At 39.3% G+C, this 18,637-nt stretch overlaps 1 protein-coding gene across 1 annotated transcript in view; it reads left to right on the top strand.

Annotated features, from left to right (window-relative positions):
- The window catches only part of ARHGAP8 (Rho GTPase activating protein 8), a gene marked incomplete at its 3' end in the record, with an annotated part of 60,778 nt that extends 44,192 nt beyond the window's left edge, over positions 1–16,586 (top strand). Inside the window, exons 9-12 of the mRNA XM_080364041.1 lie at positions 5,464–5,541; positions 6,092–6,220; positions 9,231–9,334; positions 16,389–16,586. Of these exons, the coding sequence (XP_080220167.1) occupies positions 5,464–5,541; positions 6,092–6,220; positions 9,231–9,334; positions 16,389–16,586 (509 nt within the window). The remainder of the gene's footprint in view (positions 1–5,463; positions 5,542–6,091; positions 6,221–9,230; positions 9,335–16,388) is intronic.
- Positions 16,587–18,637: the final 2,051 nt, after the last annotated feature.

Raw genomic sequence — 18,637 nt, 5'->3', positions numbered from 1 at the left:
AAATGGTAATAACCATGCTATAGAAGTTTAATGATAAAGTAATAAATGTGCTATGGTATGATTATAGTGACAACTAAACCTGTACTTTATCTGTTCAATAGCAGAAGCAGTGATAAACAGTGATTGATCTCTCCTCCTCATCCCCTCCATGAAGCACAACAAATCTTGCTGACGGAGAAAGTTTTGGTTCCATTTTTTAATGTGAATGAATACATCCTGGTGGTGGTTGTCAGAATGGGTAGAGATGGATGGTTATGCATTCTGAATATGTTTGGATTGCAGCAGCTTAGCGAGTTTGCCTCCTGGCCTCCACTTCTTGTGATCAATCAAATATCTTTTAAAAATGCAACACCAGGAAAGCTTGACATTGACCATATAAACATTTCTGAGTTCTTGGCTCTTTTGTTTTCATATGAATGTTTTTACCTAGGGTTTGTGGAGATTAGATAAATCCCAAGACTGGTTCATGTGCCATCAACTAAAAATGAACCTTGTAATAAGCACAGTTTGTGGTTTTGGTGCTGAGGCTTTGTAAATAAATTATGTTCTGAGGTGCCAAGTGTAGACTGAGAATATTCATTCATAAATCCAAAGGCTAGACACTATGCTGTTCAAAACTGTAAGGACACAAATACACTTTGGGTTCTGGGGGAGATGCACAGTTCTACATTCTTGCTGCTGCTGCTTTCAGGGGAGGGGGGGCTGGAAATGTCCCTGCTCTTCCCCTCTGCCCTTGATCTGCTGGGCACCTTCCCGCTGTGCAAATCATCTTCACGAACTGCAGACATCACACTCACTTGTTCAGTATTTGTTGCACAGAGTACAGGTGAAGGGAAGGCTGTGCAATCTCCTCCTCAAACTTGTACTGTTTTCTACCTTTAAACAAAAAAAATCTCAAATTTGTCTTAAGCATAAAAGTTCACAATTGCCACTCCTTTGGGCGTGTAAGATGTTACACTGAAAATTGTTAGAAATAATTAAAATATGCTATAAACTCATCAGTCCTCATATTAGAAATAAATTCGTTCTGATTTTTAAAAGGGAATCTTACTAGAATTAGATGATCTGCCAGAAGATGTCTAAATCAATTGTATTAATGAGAATGAAAACTGCTTCCAAATCAGGATGGACACTTCCTGAGATTTGGCAGGACCCCAGACTAAATAAATAAATAAATAAATTCCAAACTCAATCTGGGACAGAAGGAATTCAGATGCTCACTCTTTGCTATTTCTCTTCTGAAAGCAGACAAATTAACAAAGAATTTTGATGCCAGCAACCCTCAAATCAAGGATGATTGAAAGAAAAAGAATGTAATTTTCTCATCTCTCTTCCTTTGACAAGTTTTCGGTGATGTGACTGCATGTGTTGCTTTAATTTCTCTTTATCAGTTTTGATTTTCTGTGTCTTTCCCTTGGGACAACTGATTGGGGAGGTAGAAGAGGGTTAAGTATTTTTAGCAACAGTTTATTAATTCAGAATGTGACACAGTTGTGTCATTGTGTTGTGAAATTTTCTCGACTGTGGTAAAAGCCATCTTATTTCAATGTGGAATGAAGTGCCTGCCTGTTTTCCTTTATGATTACTGACAAATAATTACTCAGTTAAGTTCTCAATCACAGAATCGCTTTTCATTGAATACAGATGGTTGCCTCACAGGTCACATATTGTGTCTTTCTGTATAGTACTTAATATTTAAAATAAAATTTCCCTCTCTTTGGTCTGGAGAGTTTAGTGCACGGTAGCAAAAGTCCACTGATCTCTATATCTATTTATATTTTTTGGTGAGGGGCCGGGAGCAGTTTATGCTGAGTTATCTCCACAGCGGCTCTGCGGCATTGATGGGATATGTGAGTGACATGCAGCTGCGTGTTTATCAGAACTGGAAAACCCAGGCTGGCTGCTCGTGTCAATCATCCCCCAGCAGTGTTCTGGCAAGCGCTGCTGCTCCAGGGCTGGTGTTCTCTACGGACTGTGCTACCCATGCTATTACTGGCAAAATAGTACAACTTGTACACACACACACACACACAAAAATTCTCTTTAAAGACACAGCTGACATGAGTCACACTGTAAATTGGATTTGATTGAAGAACACTACTAGCAAAAATCAAATAGGCTATTTTAAAATTATTTTTTTAAAAAGGACAAAAAGGAATGCTTTGAGCTGCAATGACCAGGGTTGTCTTCAGCCAGTTTTGTTTCCTCATCTTGTAACTCTGCTGGCTCTGGCACGTATTTTGTATGGAAGAAGATGACCAAAGTGATTGACTTTATTTTAGTGTGGGCACCTTGTGTTAGTTTAATTATAGTAGTTCCAAGAACTGGGGATTTTTTTCCCCTCGTGTCTGAAAAGGAAGAGACAGATTTGGAGAAAGTATTATGTGACTGTGTATAAGGCTGTGTATTTATCCCTCACAGTAGAATAACCAACGAGAGGCTTCAGGTCCCTTTCCTCCCCTCTCCCCACCCCCCATCTCTTATTATGAGACTCTGGTTGGGCACCTTCACTAATACTGTTCAGGTTATGTGACGTGGGAAACACCATAATTCAAACCATTTTTCCAGTGAGCTTTTCTCTGCCCTGCCTAAACACAGAAAGCACTGAGAGCAATTAATAGACTTACATACTTTAAAAAATATCATCCTGCTCAGTTCATATGCTTCACAGAAGTCAGAAAAATATGTTGCAAAAGGGCTGTCTCTGTACCCAGGCTCATCATTTTTACCCTTCAATAGCGTAATTGTTGTTGACTCATATTTCTGTTTACTAGTAGGCTGAAGTTATGACCCATACTTCATTTAAAGATTGCTATATTATTTTCTGGTGTGAGCATCTTTTATGGAAAAAAAAAAAAAAGTGGCTCTTTACTGTTGCAGTTCTTTTACTTTAGAAGGAGAATATAGCTTCTTTTCCCTAACAATTGCACTGACATACATTTAATTAGTGTCATGTCATTTAGATAGGTTACCCACAAATGTAAGAAGCATTGGAGATACCTGCATTGGTAGTTGGCTTATTGCCACCTGTGATCAAACAAATTGCTGTATATTGATTCAGTTTCAGCTGACCGGGAAAATGAGTTCTGGTTGAAGCACAGATATCACCTGTCTCCCACATTTCTGCAGATGAGGATAAAAGTTGCTATTTTCCCTCTCAGATCTCTAAGAAACATATCCAGTAAGAGCTTAGTGTTATGTGCTATTACGGTAACATTGATGGGATGCAGTACAGCTGCTGTCTGCACTACAGATTGATGTCTTTAATTAGACTCTTGAAAGCTTAGCCAATAAAGGCATAAACATGTTAAAAATTGATATTTATTACTTTGTAGTTTATACAGTGAGATTCATATCAGATTAAAGCATTAACTATTAAACCAATTCCTGCAAACTGAATTGCAAGCATTTATGATGTCCATTTTCTGAAAGACTTGTTTCTAAGGAAAACCTCTAGTCCACTGACAGCCAGCAGAATATTCTGCAGTTTCTCAAGAAATTATTGTATTTCTTGTTTGCTGGGGGCAATGCCTTGATGAAACAGCTGTTCACAGCTGCCACTTGCAAAACCGCATCTTTAGACAGGTTATGCTATAAATCTAATGGAACAGTTTTACTACAGTGATGCCATTTGCTGTAACTTTATCAAACTGAAACATGACGTGGTTGGGAATAAAGCAAGCAGTCAAGTAGATCATAATTATTGTCTGCTTGGCTCCTTTAGTAACCACACATGTCCTTCTTGAATATTGTAGTTTGAGATGTCATACTCCCTCAGAACTGAGTACATGGGCTAAAGTTTTAATATTCAACCTGGAATTTAAGAGGGAAGGGCATAAATGCTTAGAAAGTAACTAGGAGATGTGTTCAGCTGAACTCCAGCTGAGCCTCTAAATCTGGTCAGTGGAGCACTTTGAAGTAGAGTTTGGGATTCTTTGCAAAAGCCTCAGAAATGTATCTATGAAAATTTACTTCAATAGTACATAATTATTTTAGTATACTGATCTAAATTCATATGAACAATGAGACATTATTCTGTAAGGAATGAGTTCATTAAGAAATTTTGTATTAATTTACTAGTTTCACCTGCATAAAACATCCATGCACCCTGGGTGAATTTACAAGAATGACTAGGTAGCTTTTATTAATGTATGAATCAACATTTTTCTAGAACACTGTAAAGTTTTTTTGGTCATACAAATAGATGCATGTGTGCTTTAGTTGAAATACACAAGCATTGATTTCAGTCTGACTACTTACCTTCTGAAAGATAAGCATGAAAAAATAAAGTCAATCTGATCTTCCAACACACACATAAAGACACACAGAGCAGTCCCTCCAAGTCAGTGGGCAGTCTGCCACTCTTCTCAAAACATCAGCAATTTTGTGTTGCATCAGACCAGCAGAGCCTGATATTTTAGATTACTCTGCTTCCAGCAACAATCTCCAAGTGAGACTATATGTGAGCCAGATTGCATTACCTGCTGGGTGGAAGGAACAGCACAAACTGAAGAAAATAAGAGAGATAGAGACATGATGATTTTACCAAATCCAAAAGGAAAAACTGCTACAAGTTTCAAGAAAAGTAACACTTCTTGTCCTCATCCTGGTTTGCAAAGTAATTCAGATAAATAACTTATCTTGAAAGCTGTGATCCAAATTAGATCCTTGATTGGATGCATTTTATTGAAGTTTTTCCTCTGTAGCTGAAGTCAGATTTCAGTTACTCCAAGACATGAAAGCAAAGTAGATAGATGCCCTCCAGGAGATGTACGATAAATATTTCAGAAGTACCTCAAGACTAGAATCTGGTTTTTCAAAATACCGCGGGCAGGCAGACTGTTAAGTCTCACTGACTCTCAGAGAGAGGTGGAAGGAGCAGCCGTCTGCCCCAAAATACCTTTAGGCTGGGGAGGCCAGGATCCCTCCAGTGCTCAGAAACAGGCTCCTCCATCCAAAGATCCTGTGAACATTCCTCAGCCTAATGGGTGGCCTCACCCACTGACAGAAGGGGGGAGCTTAGGGAGTCTTTGCAAATACACTCTTTAGCTTGCTAAAGGTTTAAATCTTTAGTTTAAAAGAACAGCAGATTTACAGGCATGGTTTAGGGCTCAGTTGTCAGATAGGCTTAGTTGAGAGTGAGTACATAAGCAGCCTGGTAAATCTAAATCTCCTGCTTCCATGTCATTAGGTGCAATTGAAAGCTACTTTTAAAGAAAAATTATAGTTAGCAAGGCACTCTAAAACACTTAAGGAAGGGTGGCAGTATTTCTAAGAGACATGTTAAAGAAAGTGCTGTAGGATGCTGAAACATTATTTGATCCTCCATTCTATTCTCAAGGACTTTATTTCCAAAAAATGTGTGTATCAAGTGGCTTTGTTCCCAAACCTGGTCTTCTGTTTTTGACTTAACCTATACAGAAAAAAAAAGAAAGTGAGACCTGCATTAATTGTTTTTTTCAGGACTACAGGTAGAGGGCCTCTTCAGAAGGTCAGCCAGCATCCAGACTATCAAAGATGTTCAGAAACTCTACAATCAGGGTAAGCTTATATTATAATTAGTTAATCATAAAACCCATTTGTAACATAAAATAATAAGAGCACTAGTACAGAAACCTGAAAGATAGCATCAGGCACTTAATGCTTACTGAGTTGCAAGTCATCAGTTGATGTCAGACCAGAGCTTACAAAATCCAGAGCAGCTAATGAACAACAAGGTTTGAGTCAAAAATGGTCTCTTTTTTTCATAACATTCTTATTGCCTGTATGTGCTTTACTGCAGTTACAAAGTATAATGTCTCTGTGTCATTTTGCCATGGTTATGGCAAAGAAATATTATTTTACCTATAATTTATGAAATGTAGTGCAGTAATTTTGAAAGTCACTGATTTCCCTGTGAAGTCATTTTATGAAATGTCTTTATGGGGAGAATCGCTTATAGCAAGATTAATAAAATGCCAGGAATTACTGGCAGCAGAAAGCCAAGAGATTTTCTGCTCAAAATGTATTGTGAAATGGTTTTTAAGCAGTAGTTTAAAGAAAAAGTAAAACATACAATTGAACACCTTTTTTCTTCTTTTTCTCCTTTTAGGCAAGTCTGTGAATTTTGATGATTATCATGATATCCATATTCCTGCTGTTATCCTAAAGACTTTCCTTAGGGAACTCCCTCAGCCATTACTAACGTTTGAGTGTTATGACCACGTCCTCGGAATCACCAGTGAGTATAAATTTTAGAAAAATTTATACAGCAAGTTGAACAGACCTGACTAATTCGTAATCACTGCTGTTTGGTAACCATGGCACATTTGTGGGTATATAATATTGTTAGTGCCTCACTGCAACAATGGTTGGGCAACCTCATAATCTGTACCACAGCAAGGTGGTCAGGGTTACCAAGACCCGTTTTTTTACAAGGTTTATCTACATATCATACTGTATTATTAAGAATTGGGTCAGAGTTCTCACTTCATTTTTATGTCATGGCACAGCAATGAGGCAGTTTCAGTGGTACAAGTTATCATCAAAGCAGCTTTAGTTTTAGCAGCAGAATTGGCAAAATTGTGGAAACAAAATTTAGTTAGACATTTGTATGCTTCTTCCCTTTTTTTTTTTCTTTGTTTTTGTTGTGGAGAGGGGATTGATATTATTGCAACAATTCCCATGGGATAAAATATTGGGGAAGAAAGGATCTAAAGCCATGAGAAGACATTGATTGTCTGAAGATTTGATATCACATAGAACTATGAATTACAACATCTTAATTATCTGGCCTTTTTCAGGAAGTAGAAGTTTATAATGCTGGTAATGCAGCTCTCTAATATATGGGGCTCAAATATCTGAGGTCCCAAGATATGTGGGAGCTGGTACCCAGTACTTGTAGAGTCTGCTATTTTGCCACCCATAGGGCTTCCAGTCACAAGCACACATTTTTTCCAGGAAATTATATCTAAGTGCAGTATGGCTTCCAACATAGTTTGTTAGCATACCCCTAGTAACCACGGGCTGATGCTGTTGCAAAGTGTAGGTTATCATCACTATAATGACTGTTGCTGTTGGGGTAGGGCACTAAAATACTTCAGGCTGGGGATAAATCTCAATTGCTACATGTTTCCAAAGTGTAGAAATACAGCAAGTTTACTGTACCTAGATATTCTGTATTCTAGGTAAAATTCTTATACTATGTCCATCACTAGCATCTGCACATACTGTTTCATATCAACTTTATTCACGTATTTCCGTTAAAATACTTAATCAGGTTAAGTTCAAAATCCTCTGAAGTTCTGTACTGTTTTGCTCCTTGCAAGATCACCATCTTCCAAATAAAGGATTCATCTATTCACTCAATAAATATCTCAGAGTATTGAGAAAAACAGGTCTATTCACAGGAAGGTGATAGAAATGGAGGGACTAAGGATAGTCACTCAGAAAAGGAAAGAATAGGGGAAATTTGGAAAAAGGATGTATGAATGCTAATTTTTACTGAATTAATCTTGTGCTGACTTTTTGGACATGATAATAATGTTACTTTGTGATAGAGCAAAGTGAAAAATGAGAATAAGTCTGAAAAGAATCTGAGAGCACTGCTTTGTTCTGGGAACACGGGGAGGTTTTGCTTAGCAAAGCGCCTATGAAATGTTCATTCCCTGTCATTTTTGTTTCCCGGTGTTCTAAATGTTGACAAAATACATTGAAAAGTGGAGGTTTAGGATAATTTCTCCTTGGGCTTCCTTGCTATGCAGCGTGATGTCCACTGTCTCATCTTGTTGCTGTGGTGATATCCTGATTTTAAAAGATCTTAAGCTTGAGAGCCAAGCTGGACTGCAGCAAAGGCATATTCTCTGTGGAGACAGTGCGAAAGGGAGCTTTGAAGAGATGTGATTGCAGACAGCTGTCTTGGGATGATTTGAAAATTTTCATTCTGTCTTCTGGAAGACACCAGAGCGGTGGGTGATGTATCTATTACGTCTCTCAACCCGCAAACGCAGAAATACAGTAACTCTGCTTTACAGTACTTAGAAATTATAGTGAAATTTTTATTTTCAGTGTCTCATCTGAAATGTATTTTTAAAGACTTATTGATGGGAGCTGTGAAATAAATGAGCTGAGTGACTGGCTAAAAAAAATAATAAAACCTTAAAGCTTATAATTGGCAAAGAACTTCTTTGGTCATGAAAAGTGCTAACAAGAGTTCCTTTACCCAATATTGCTACACTTCCTGCATTATTTACTAGGCAGAATGCTGACAAAAAAATTCTTTGGATTCGGACTATTGTGTTTTATGGGAACTGGTAGCTTTGTGGTAGGAAAAATGTCAGCTCACCACAGTATAGCTTCATGTATTTAATTCAGCTTAAGGTAATGTTTAACATGCTGGAATTTTGTGCATGCACACATACTTATGCACACCTCTGGCTGTGTCAGGGAGAAAGAGAAATGAAACATACAGAGAAAAAGCACCAGTGCAAATGGGCTGGTTAAGTCTGGCATGGTGGTCATCATTAGACTTATGTTCCAATTGGTGTTAAAACTCCTGTGCTAAAATAATTACAATATTCCCTCTCCTCGCCCCGCCCCCCCCCCCCCCCCCCCAAAAAAAAAAAAGTCACTTGGAACGGCATTTGAAATACAATCCAGTGTTAGTGTAACTTTCACCCAGGCTATCTAGATGATGCAAGGAGTTCGGGGTCCAGTTCTGGTTTTGCCCATCTGTAAAAATGAGTTAATGAACCTGCTTAGATTCATCTCCAGAAAATTCTCACCCACCCAAGTAGCCATCTCAAATCTTTGCCAAGATAAAAGAGTTTCCTGCAGAAGTGTTTTTGAAGTTAGTAGAATGCCAAAAGAGCATTTTGGACAGGACTGTGTCTGAGCAAGAACAAAATTAGGGCATAAAATGTAGATGTCTGTATTCAGTGCGTGGAAAATGAGATTCAAATCAAGACCTTCGAAAGTCCTCTCTAGCAAAAAAGTTATTTTGATTGTTTCCCTGAACTGAGAAAACCCTCTGAAAGTTAGTCTTAGCCATATACATACTAATAGAAAATATGGTAGAGTCATTTAAAAAGATAACCCTAACTGTTACATTGGTGATAGAGGTTAGTAGAGCAGAATTTTTCGCTTAGTTTTACAGATAGATATCCAAATTCCAGCAGATGTAAATAAGGGGTTATTTCTTGGTGATATTTTGATGGTTTTGAGTGAAATTAATACTGACTTTGATATTTCAGGTGTGGAGAGCTGTTTACGAGTCACCAGATGCAAACAAATTATTCAAGGACTTCCTGAACACAATTACGTTGTTCTGAAATACCTGATATGCTTTCTTCATATGGTGAGTATAGACAAAATTTACAAAGTAGTGCCAGTCTTTTCTTTCTAAATCTGTTCCTGGTAATTCAGCATTGAAAATCTCCAGAGAAAACAACACTGAAGAATTTTAAAAGTGTGGCGAGGTGATTGTGCAGTACATGCCAGTGGAGTGAGCTCAGGATGCAGAACCTTCCAGTTCTAATGGAAGTCAGTGCTAAACGGTGATCTGGCCATCCCTTCGCCTTGAAATTCTTTACATCTAATGAAAACTACTGTGTAAAATTAAATGGAACTATGCCTGTGTTGGAATATTTAAAAGTCTGTCCCCTTGATTCCATATTCATACCCCATTCTAAAAAGTTATTTAGTATTGATTTAGTTTGGAGTTGTTTTTTTTTTCCTATTTTGGAGTAAAGAAAAGCCTGAAAATAGTGGTTGTGTAATTTTCAGTGCCAGAGAAAACCTAGGTATAAGGTGTAATCACCTTTTTTCTCCAAAGTATAAATCTTGAGCAACTAAAACACCAAATTAGTGTCAGTTTAGAAAATTATGGAAGTATTAATGAGCTTTAGAACAACAATCAGCAAAACATTTTATATTAAATCTTAAAAATAACATTTTCTGTTTAAAATAGCCTTTCATGCAGTAATTTACTACAGTGTTAAAGTAAAAACTTTGACATCATTTTACAAGGTTTTTTTGGTATGCTTCAGGATTAATAAAGTCATGTGGGTTTTGTCCTACTTTTCAATTTGCTGATTTTTTTTTTAACCCACTTATGGAAACCTCAATAGTGTGGGGACTTGGGGGACATCCATTACAAACAGTTCTACAGTCAGCCTAGTGACATCCTTTGGTTGCCAGTTTGTGTGCAGGAAAAGACAGCAACAGGAGTGTGAATTTCCCTCCCTTCTGCATTATCCAGTGCATTGCCTTTTCCAGATTGCATTTTTCAAATCAAGAGGCCTAAAATTGAGGATCATGGGGTAGTTGACACCTAAATAAAGTGATCACAGAATCATGGAATCGTACGGGTCAGAAGGGACTTTTAAAGGTCATCTAGTCTAACCCTGCTGGAGTCTAGCCCTCAGAAGTCCTAAGACCCCACCAAAGCAAGCATGTATGTGGAATGATGCTGATTTTCACCAGTGGGGGAATTAGCCCTCAATTACTGTTCTTGGGCTACATATTCCAGCCAGTAGTGTATTTCAGAAAGAGGTACATTTAATCCCTTCTTCTATGAAAACACTAGAGAAAAGCAAGATTAAAGGAAACACATTGATCTGACCCTCACTCAGAGAGCACTTGCAAGGTTCCTGTAATACTCACATGTTCATTTACTGTTGCTTAGCTGAACTCTAAAGCTATTAAGGAAATCCGCACTTCGTTTGCTATTATTTTAGCAACTGATATCTCTCCTCAGCGTTACGAATCGTGTAAGTGACTTTGTTCCAATAATAGATGCACCATCTCAACGCGCTTCTTAAGAGCGGTGCACTTGAGGTGTTAATGAGGTGTGCAAAAGTACTACATAGTGTTTTCTGTAATTGGGCACCAGAACATAGCATTATTTTTGAGTATGCCTTGTTATGTAAAGCACAGCGTCAAGTTGATATTAGTGCTCAGATCTGCAATTTTTGCTGATCCATGGCTTTACACACTTAATATCTCAGGGAATATTTGCATTTGGAAAGGTCAAGGGAACGTGAAACAATCTAGGAGCTAGAGATTTCTATTCATTGCAGATTGGTGTGCTGCACAAGCTGCCACAATTCAAACTTTAACAGAGCACTCTACCAATAATCCTAGTTTTTACCTGCAAGCCTCAACCTTCTTAGATGTAAGAGGCAATTTAATTCTTCCATGAGCTCAGCCTTGAGTAGTGCAAGAGGTACTTGTGGTAATTTCATGAAGTGGGATGAATTGTAATGACTACATACAGGTTTTGAACACTCCAGGTTTGATACAGGCTTGTGGAAGAAGAAAAAAATGCCCCGTTTTCTCCGCAGTCTCAACCCCCTTACTTAATGAAACAGCTCCTTCTAGTCCAAGGGTGCTACAGCAAGACAGTGCAACTCCTGCAGAAGTAAAAGACTTGAATTTTATAAATGGATCCAAATTCTTTAACTGTAGATTAGCAGTGATTTTCCCAATAATGAGCCCAATGTGTTGTGAAAGGTCCAAGCCGTCTGTCCCCACTTGGCAGCGCGTCTGGCCACTAGAGAGGGATTGGCAGGATCCCCTGGAGTTGCAGTGGACTGGGGTCCCTGGGCAGAATTAGGGAACCACGTGCAAGAGGGAAAACAAAGATCATTTTTTGCAAGTCAGTCCCTGAATTATGTCTGTAAAAAATGTCCGTTCTTGCTCAACTGGTTTCCTAAGACATGAGTGTGCACAAACAAGTGTTTGTGTTCTACAAGCCTCATGTTGGACGTGCAGTGAGGCCAATTTATGAACATGCAGGCAGGCCAGTTCTGAAGTCAGAAACCACATAGTAGAAAACTATAATTGTAGTTTTCCATGACGGTCTACAGCTAAACAATCGGCAAAGTTTGTAGAGGCAATGATACTATCTAGATTGTGCTTCTGCAACCATGTATTTGATTTTTATACCAGCTGACACAGCCCCCTCTCTATGCTTACACCCTCTACCTCTCTGCTGCTTGTTTCTGTCCCTACAGTTGCACCTGTTGCAGGGGAAAGGTGGCTGACTTGGCTGGAAGAACCATTGCAAAAACCTGCCAAATTCAAAACATCAAACTTGGGCCAAGTAGAAAAAATGGACAAGGTTTGGGGGCCCATGTGTTGTGCTTCAGACATGTAACCAAAGCAGCAAAGTTAAACCCAAGTACCAGCTGGAAGAAAAATACTCTGAATTAATATTTTGTCTCAATTGCTTGTCCAGTTGAAAAGTGTAATTAGCAACAGCAAAGCTTGGGGGTGGCTGGAGATGGTGAGGCACGTTGGGAAGGATTAGATGACTAAGCCTCATGAGCAGATACAAGCAGTTGGCACGTCTGCACAGCAGCTGAGAGTGGGGGATAGAAACTTATATTTCCAGTCAGTTTGTGGGGGCATTTTAATATCTAGTAATTTTCTTTTGAAAATGTTTAGTGGAGTTCCTTTCAGCATTGCGATTGAGAAGCCAAAGAGATGGTGATGTCCTTATATTTTTAAAACGTGGTGGTAATTGGCTGTTTCTGCCCTCTGTATTTCAGTATTTAAGTTCTTTAGGTAGTGTAGTGGCTGTCTGGTTTCACTCCTGCAGTATCCACGAGGGTGCTGGGATACAAGTATGTGGAATCCAAAAATCATCACAATTTTGCTGGGGGAAGCTGGGTGTTTATTGTGAGATATTGAAGATGTATATTTTGCATTTGTTGAAATGGCACTACATCTTCTGTGTTTATTCCCAGGTATGAGTTTTGCAATGTACAAGTTTTATCTTTCTAGGTGACTTTCACTATAGGCTGTCATTATTTAATGATTTTTCTATATATGTTCCAATGAAAGGGGGGGAAAAAACAACAAACTGGAGCTGTGTAATGCTTTGTTGCAGTACTTTTATGTGATGTTCAGAAGATTCCTTCAAAGATATGCTCTGGGTCCTTGGAGAAATGTCTTTTATTATCTTGTCAAATTGACAGAGCAAGTGTATTTTCACTTGAAACAGAGTTGACGGTTACTAACTTTGTGAGGGAATCAAAGAAGGAGTCAAGGGGTTTAGTCCAAATGCTAAAGATGTTGTTTGTATTTCTTAGCTAGAACCTAGCTTTGGAGTGCGGTTATTCAGAGGGGTAGCCCATGAAGAGGTTAGCTGACCGCATGCTGCCCTTAACATGGTCTGGTGTTGGGAGAAAACATCAGCTGCTTATGAGTCTTGTAGATGAAGTGGGTGCGTTCGTGTTGTTTGAGAAAGAAATCTGGCATTGGAGTAGTGAGGGGGTTGAGAGGATGTGAAGCCTGATCCCCTGGGGGATGAACGAAGCCATTATGACTGGTGTGACAAGGCTTCCTTGCTTGCAGCCCTTGATAAGCCAGCAAAGGTTATTGTGGAGAGAGTTGGATTCAGTTGCACACTTTTTCTCGTATCTGCTGAGGAAGGGATTGCTTTGCATTTTGGAGTGAAGAAATGTGTCTCCCTTGGATTCCTAAGTGTCAGCTTGATTGATGACTCAGAGGTAAGGCTCAGTGTAGCTCTGCCTCAGATGACATACATTTTATCTTAAGGATTTTCTCTCTCAGGGGAGAGACTGTGTCATGGGTAGTTATGTTAATCATTTCAACATTGACCATCTCCTTGAATTGTTCACAGAGTGGTGGCGGGTGGGAATCATAGAATCATTTCAGTTGGAAGAGACCCTCAGGGTCATCGAGTCCAACCATAACATAATTCTGGCACTAAACCGTGTCCCTAGGAACCTTGTCTAAACGCCTTTTCAACACCTCCAGGGATGGTGACTCCACCAGCTCCCTGGGCAGCCTATTCCAATGCCTGACAACTTTCCATGTAGAATTTTTTCCTAATATCCAATGTAAACCTCCCCTGGCACAACTTGAGGCCATTTCCTCTTGTCCTATCACTTGTTACTTGGGAGAAGAGACTAACACTCTCCATGTTACAACCTCCTTTCAGGGAGTAGTAAAGAGCAATAAGGGAAGAAATTACTTCATCTCGGAGTTGGAAGCATTGTTTGAAATAGTTGACTTAAAGAGAAAAAACAAATCTAGCTCTACCAGCAAGTGGCAGTGCTGATGCTTTGGGCCAAAATGTTGGCATTCAAAGGCAGCAGCTGGGTTAAGCTGGATGCATTTCAATTGGCACTTGAAGACAGCACCTGTATCTGACTTGCTGGGTGGAGTGTGTTAGGGAGCACTCCCAAAAAGTGAGAAAAGACAACCACAGTAGGTTTGGCTCCTTCCACCCTCCACTGTCCCCTAGGACTACACCACATGCTTCTGTGCCATCACAGAGTACCTGCCCTGTATAAATTTAAGGTACTTGCCTTAGGATATACGGTACGTATCTTTGGGTTTGTGCTATAGAAAACACAATGTGATGGGCTGTAGCTCTTGTGTTATTTTTGAGATTTCCAGCTGAAATTTAGATACACCAAAAAATAATTTGTCCTCGATCTACAGGGGTTTCACAGTACATTACACAGCGTGGATACAGCCAGTGTGAACCCCTTGACTCAAGGACTGGAACGCAGTCCCTAACACTGTTGTATTTAGCAGCATCCAAACACCAGTGTCATTGTCCAGCTACCTTCAGGGTAATACCTAGGTCTCTGTCTCCTTATTAACAGGGTACTCGTTGTTGTCCTAATTGTTTTCCCTCACCAGTTATTTTGATAGTAGCTTAGCTTTTGCTATACTGCTGCAGTATAATGAACTCCTGTTGGGAGCTAACCTCATCTGAAGCAGATTAAATTAACAAGGTGGGCTTGTTGTTTTTTCTGTGTAGTTAAATAGTGCATTGAGAGCAGTATGTGAAGGTCAGCAGGCTGTATGTGGTTCGTACACCAGAGAGAATGATGTCCGTTTTGCATAAGGTCATGAGGCAGGCATTGCCGTTCAATCTGATGACTTTTTATTCTCAAGTTGTGAAGTCAATCCTCTGAAACGGTGCTTATGGTACCAATATCTCCTTATTAATACCTCTTCCTTTATCCAGCCCTGCTTCATGACCTTAAAAACAGTTGAAGCCTTTAATATTTGTAGCAGCAGTAACATCATGGAGGGAAAAAGAATTCCTATTATTGGAAAAATTAATACAGTTAGGAAGAAAATACTACATTTTTTGGCGTGTAAGTGCTGCTTCATGTCCCCCAAGTAAAAGACTTCCATCCTGTGCATGTCTAAAGGATGTTATATCCCCTCACGGCTGGGCAAACAAGCTCCTTGCTGGGTAGAACACCAAGGAGGTTGGGGCTGTGCTGTAGGAGATAAAGGGGAATGAAACCTGCATTACTGGGTAGAAGCAACTGGAGTTTATGCGTATAGTAAGAAGTTTTCACATAATCGTAATGTTTCTTAGGTTTTCCTCTGGTGCCCTCAGACATTTCACAGTACTACAGAGCTGCCTTTTCAGGAGGCCTTGTGGCAAGACAGAAATGGAGGAGCACTGAGAAATGAAGTTTTAGCTTTCCTGTTCCACTTGAAATTGTAGCCAGAGAGAATACACAGGAGATTTTGCCCCATAATTCCCCATTCTGTGCTGAGATGACAGCTTCAGAGGAACCTGACTATGTGGTCTTCCCATTATAGATTATTGATCAACAACTGCAACCATCAGCCTGAGAAGAACTGGCTGAATGGTCAGGAGGATTCAATAACACTTTCAGCTTTTTGGCTCTTTACAATAACAGAGAGCTTGTCAGATATGACACCCAGACTGTATGGAGCTTCAGATACGAACTACACAATGCAAGACCGCAAAGCACACACAAATTCCCTGCCAAGCTCACACAGAGAGAAGAAAATATTCCTGGTACCCAGTTCTGGGCTCACATCCACAGACAGAAGTAGGACACATCATCCAGGTGCAGAACAGATTTCAGTGCTGTGTTTTACTTACAGTCCATTTTCACCTGCGTTGCTTCAGAATAATTGGGTGGATGTGGAGGTACTTGGAAGTGATGTATCAGTGGGAGAAAAAAAATCCTTCTAAACCCTTGCAAACAACTTTAGAAGTCCTCGAGTTTTATTCTGTAGAGGACTTTGTACCCAAGCAAATACCTGTTTGCTTCTGCTATCCTTCCCTGCCCCGCAGCAGAGATAACAATAGATTCCATATAGAAGGATTGAAAACAATTGGTTTTCATACCATAAGGAAACAATTGAGCCTTTTTGCTTGACTTACCAATATCTGGTCTTGTACTTGAGAGACATGGACTCCAGTGGCCCCCGTAGCTCTTGGCTGCATGGTTGGCCCTGAGGCTGTGAAGAAGCCAACGTGATGTACTTGTGGCCAGGCTCTACTCCGATCATTGTTTCATCTTCCATGCAGGATCATGTCTTGTCTCTTACTGTCTGGGGCACGTGTCTGCATGTAACTGTTTATGTTTTTCCAGGTTTCACAGGAGAGCATATATAACAGAATGACAGCATCCAGCCTGGCCTGTGTCTTTAGTTTGAATCTGGTCTGGCCGTCGAAAGGAACAGCCTCCCTGAGTGCTCTGGTACCTCTGAATCTCTTCACGGAACTACTCATAGATTTCTACACTAATATATTCAGCTCCCGAACAGTGCCTGGTGAGATCTTACCTTAATGCTCCAAGAAAGGAAAATGGAGTAGAATATGAAATCCTGAGGGAAAGAAAGGCCTCTGTGCCTCAACTGGTGGGAGCTTTATATTCAGGGATCTGTCCTGCCAAGAAAACTGTCAATACAGAGTAAAGTTTCTATAGCTTTCCAAATACCAAAGACGTTGGGAGAAGCATACTGCCCCATATATTCTCATCACATGGGGAAGAAGGGAGAATATGTACAGGAACATTCAAAGACCAATAGGTCAATGTGAATCCCCTTGTTAAACTTGAGCAGCTAACAAAAACTAGTATGTTAAAAAATCATGACACCACGTGCCAATCTGTCATTTCTTTGGGAATCTGGAGACATGTGTGACATTATTTTCTGGGACCATGCACAGCTAATTTTTTGACCACTCCTGAATTTACAGCTTGCTTTTTTTTTTTTTTTTTCTTTTAATTTGAATACAGGTTTGTTAGAAAATTCTCTATTAAGTTAATAAAGATGGAATCAATTTTTAAGATACTAAAGTTTCTGACTATTTTTCCATATATTTGAGTGTCTGGTTTTACACAAAAAGGTGTGGGCAGCTGTGGCACATCAGGTTTGCAATTACCATGGAGAATCAAGTGTTTCCTGGGTAATTTGAGTTGTGCAGACAGCTAACTAATTATGCTTGCAAATATCTAATATATGCAGTTAATCACCATAGCTGCACATGCAAAGTGTGTGGAAGTTTTTTTCTCATTATAAGTTCAAATGGGGAGCAATAATCTTATGGGGTTCTTTTCTCTGAGTACTTGGAATTTAATCATTGCATTATATCAGTAAGTGCATAATACAGAATATAGACTAACTTTGAGAAGAGTACCCCTGATGTTTGGGCTGCATACTTTTGCAGTTTGAGTTGATAGAAATTTGCTCTTCAAATCAGTTTCTCTAGAAAACAATAAGAGCAACAACTTGGATAATAAACCTAATATCACTTTTATACGTTGAAAGTCTATTATTAGTCCCAACGTGAATAATTAGGCATCACAAAATGAGAATTTTCAGTGTTTTCTTTCTAACTATGTAATTAATATTGCTTGTATTTGATGAACTCCAACACACTGCTTCTTTCATTTTTCAACACTGATTGGTAATGGGGTGCTTTAACGAAGTTATCATTATAGTTGCCTGACAAACAAAAGGAAATTAACCAGTGGTAAGAAAAAGTAAACGGTATTTTCCCTAATGTTCTGGTCTTCCTGCTTCTCTACAAAGCTTACAAAACAGAGGGACTATTTAGACTTCGATAAAAGTAATAGTCTCAGGAGGGCAATTTAGGCATCCCGTGCTCTGCAAACACAAAGCCACTTTTTATCCTGTAGGTTCTAGCAAGTTGAGGGTTTGTACTTTTGGCCTTTCTCTTAGCAGTTACAAATTGCCTGCCTGTGTAAGGGGTGCAACAAAACCTGATTGCAGAGAATAAAGAGGATTTGTTCCTGTCAGCAGTTTGGGGAAATAACTAAGTATTCAGAAGGCTGTGGAATGCTGGATGTGCCAGGCCTTCATTTGGCCAGTAGGTGTCGTCTATAGCATTAGGCAATGATTTAAATTTGAAAAATACAGAGACTTTAGAACAAGATGTATTACGACCAACTTCTCGCGTCACTGTCATGTGTTTTCCCCAGTTCCTCAAATGTCTTAAGTACAACTTTTTGGCTTTTGAATATCTGTAAGTAGTAACCACCTATGACTCCTGTTTAAGTACAAAGTCGTGCATAATACAAAGAGAATAATTAACAAGGATTCAGGATTGTTGTATTTCATCAAAATGAGATTACCAAGAGTAAAGCTTTGTGTTGCAGCTAATCAGTTTTATACCCGAGTTCTCAGTGGCAGCACCATAGCCTGTTGTATTAAGGAAAACAAATACAATTACACTTGATGCAGGTCAGTGACTTGGCAGCATGGTTTAATGAATCAGCACCCTATGCTTACAGGGGAAGAATTTGGCCTCATTGACTGGGAATCAGCAAAACCTGAGTATTTTGCTACTCTCTGACCTTGCTCATAATACATACAC

This window comes from Nesoenas mayeri, assembly GCF_963082525.1.
Source record: "Nesoenas mayeri genome assembly, chromosome: 1".
Lineage (NCBI taxonomy): Eukaryota > Metazoa > Chordata > Aves > Columbiformes > Columbidae > Nesoenas > Nesoenas mayeri.
This window is presented reverse-complemented; position numbering and strand designations above follow the sequence as displayed.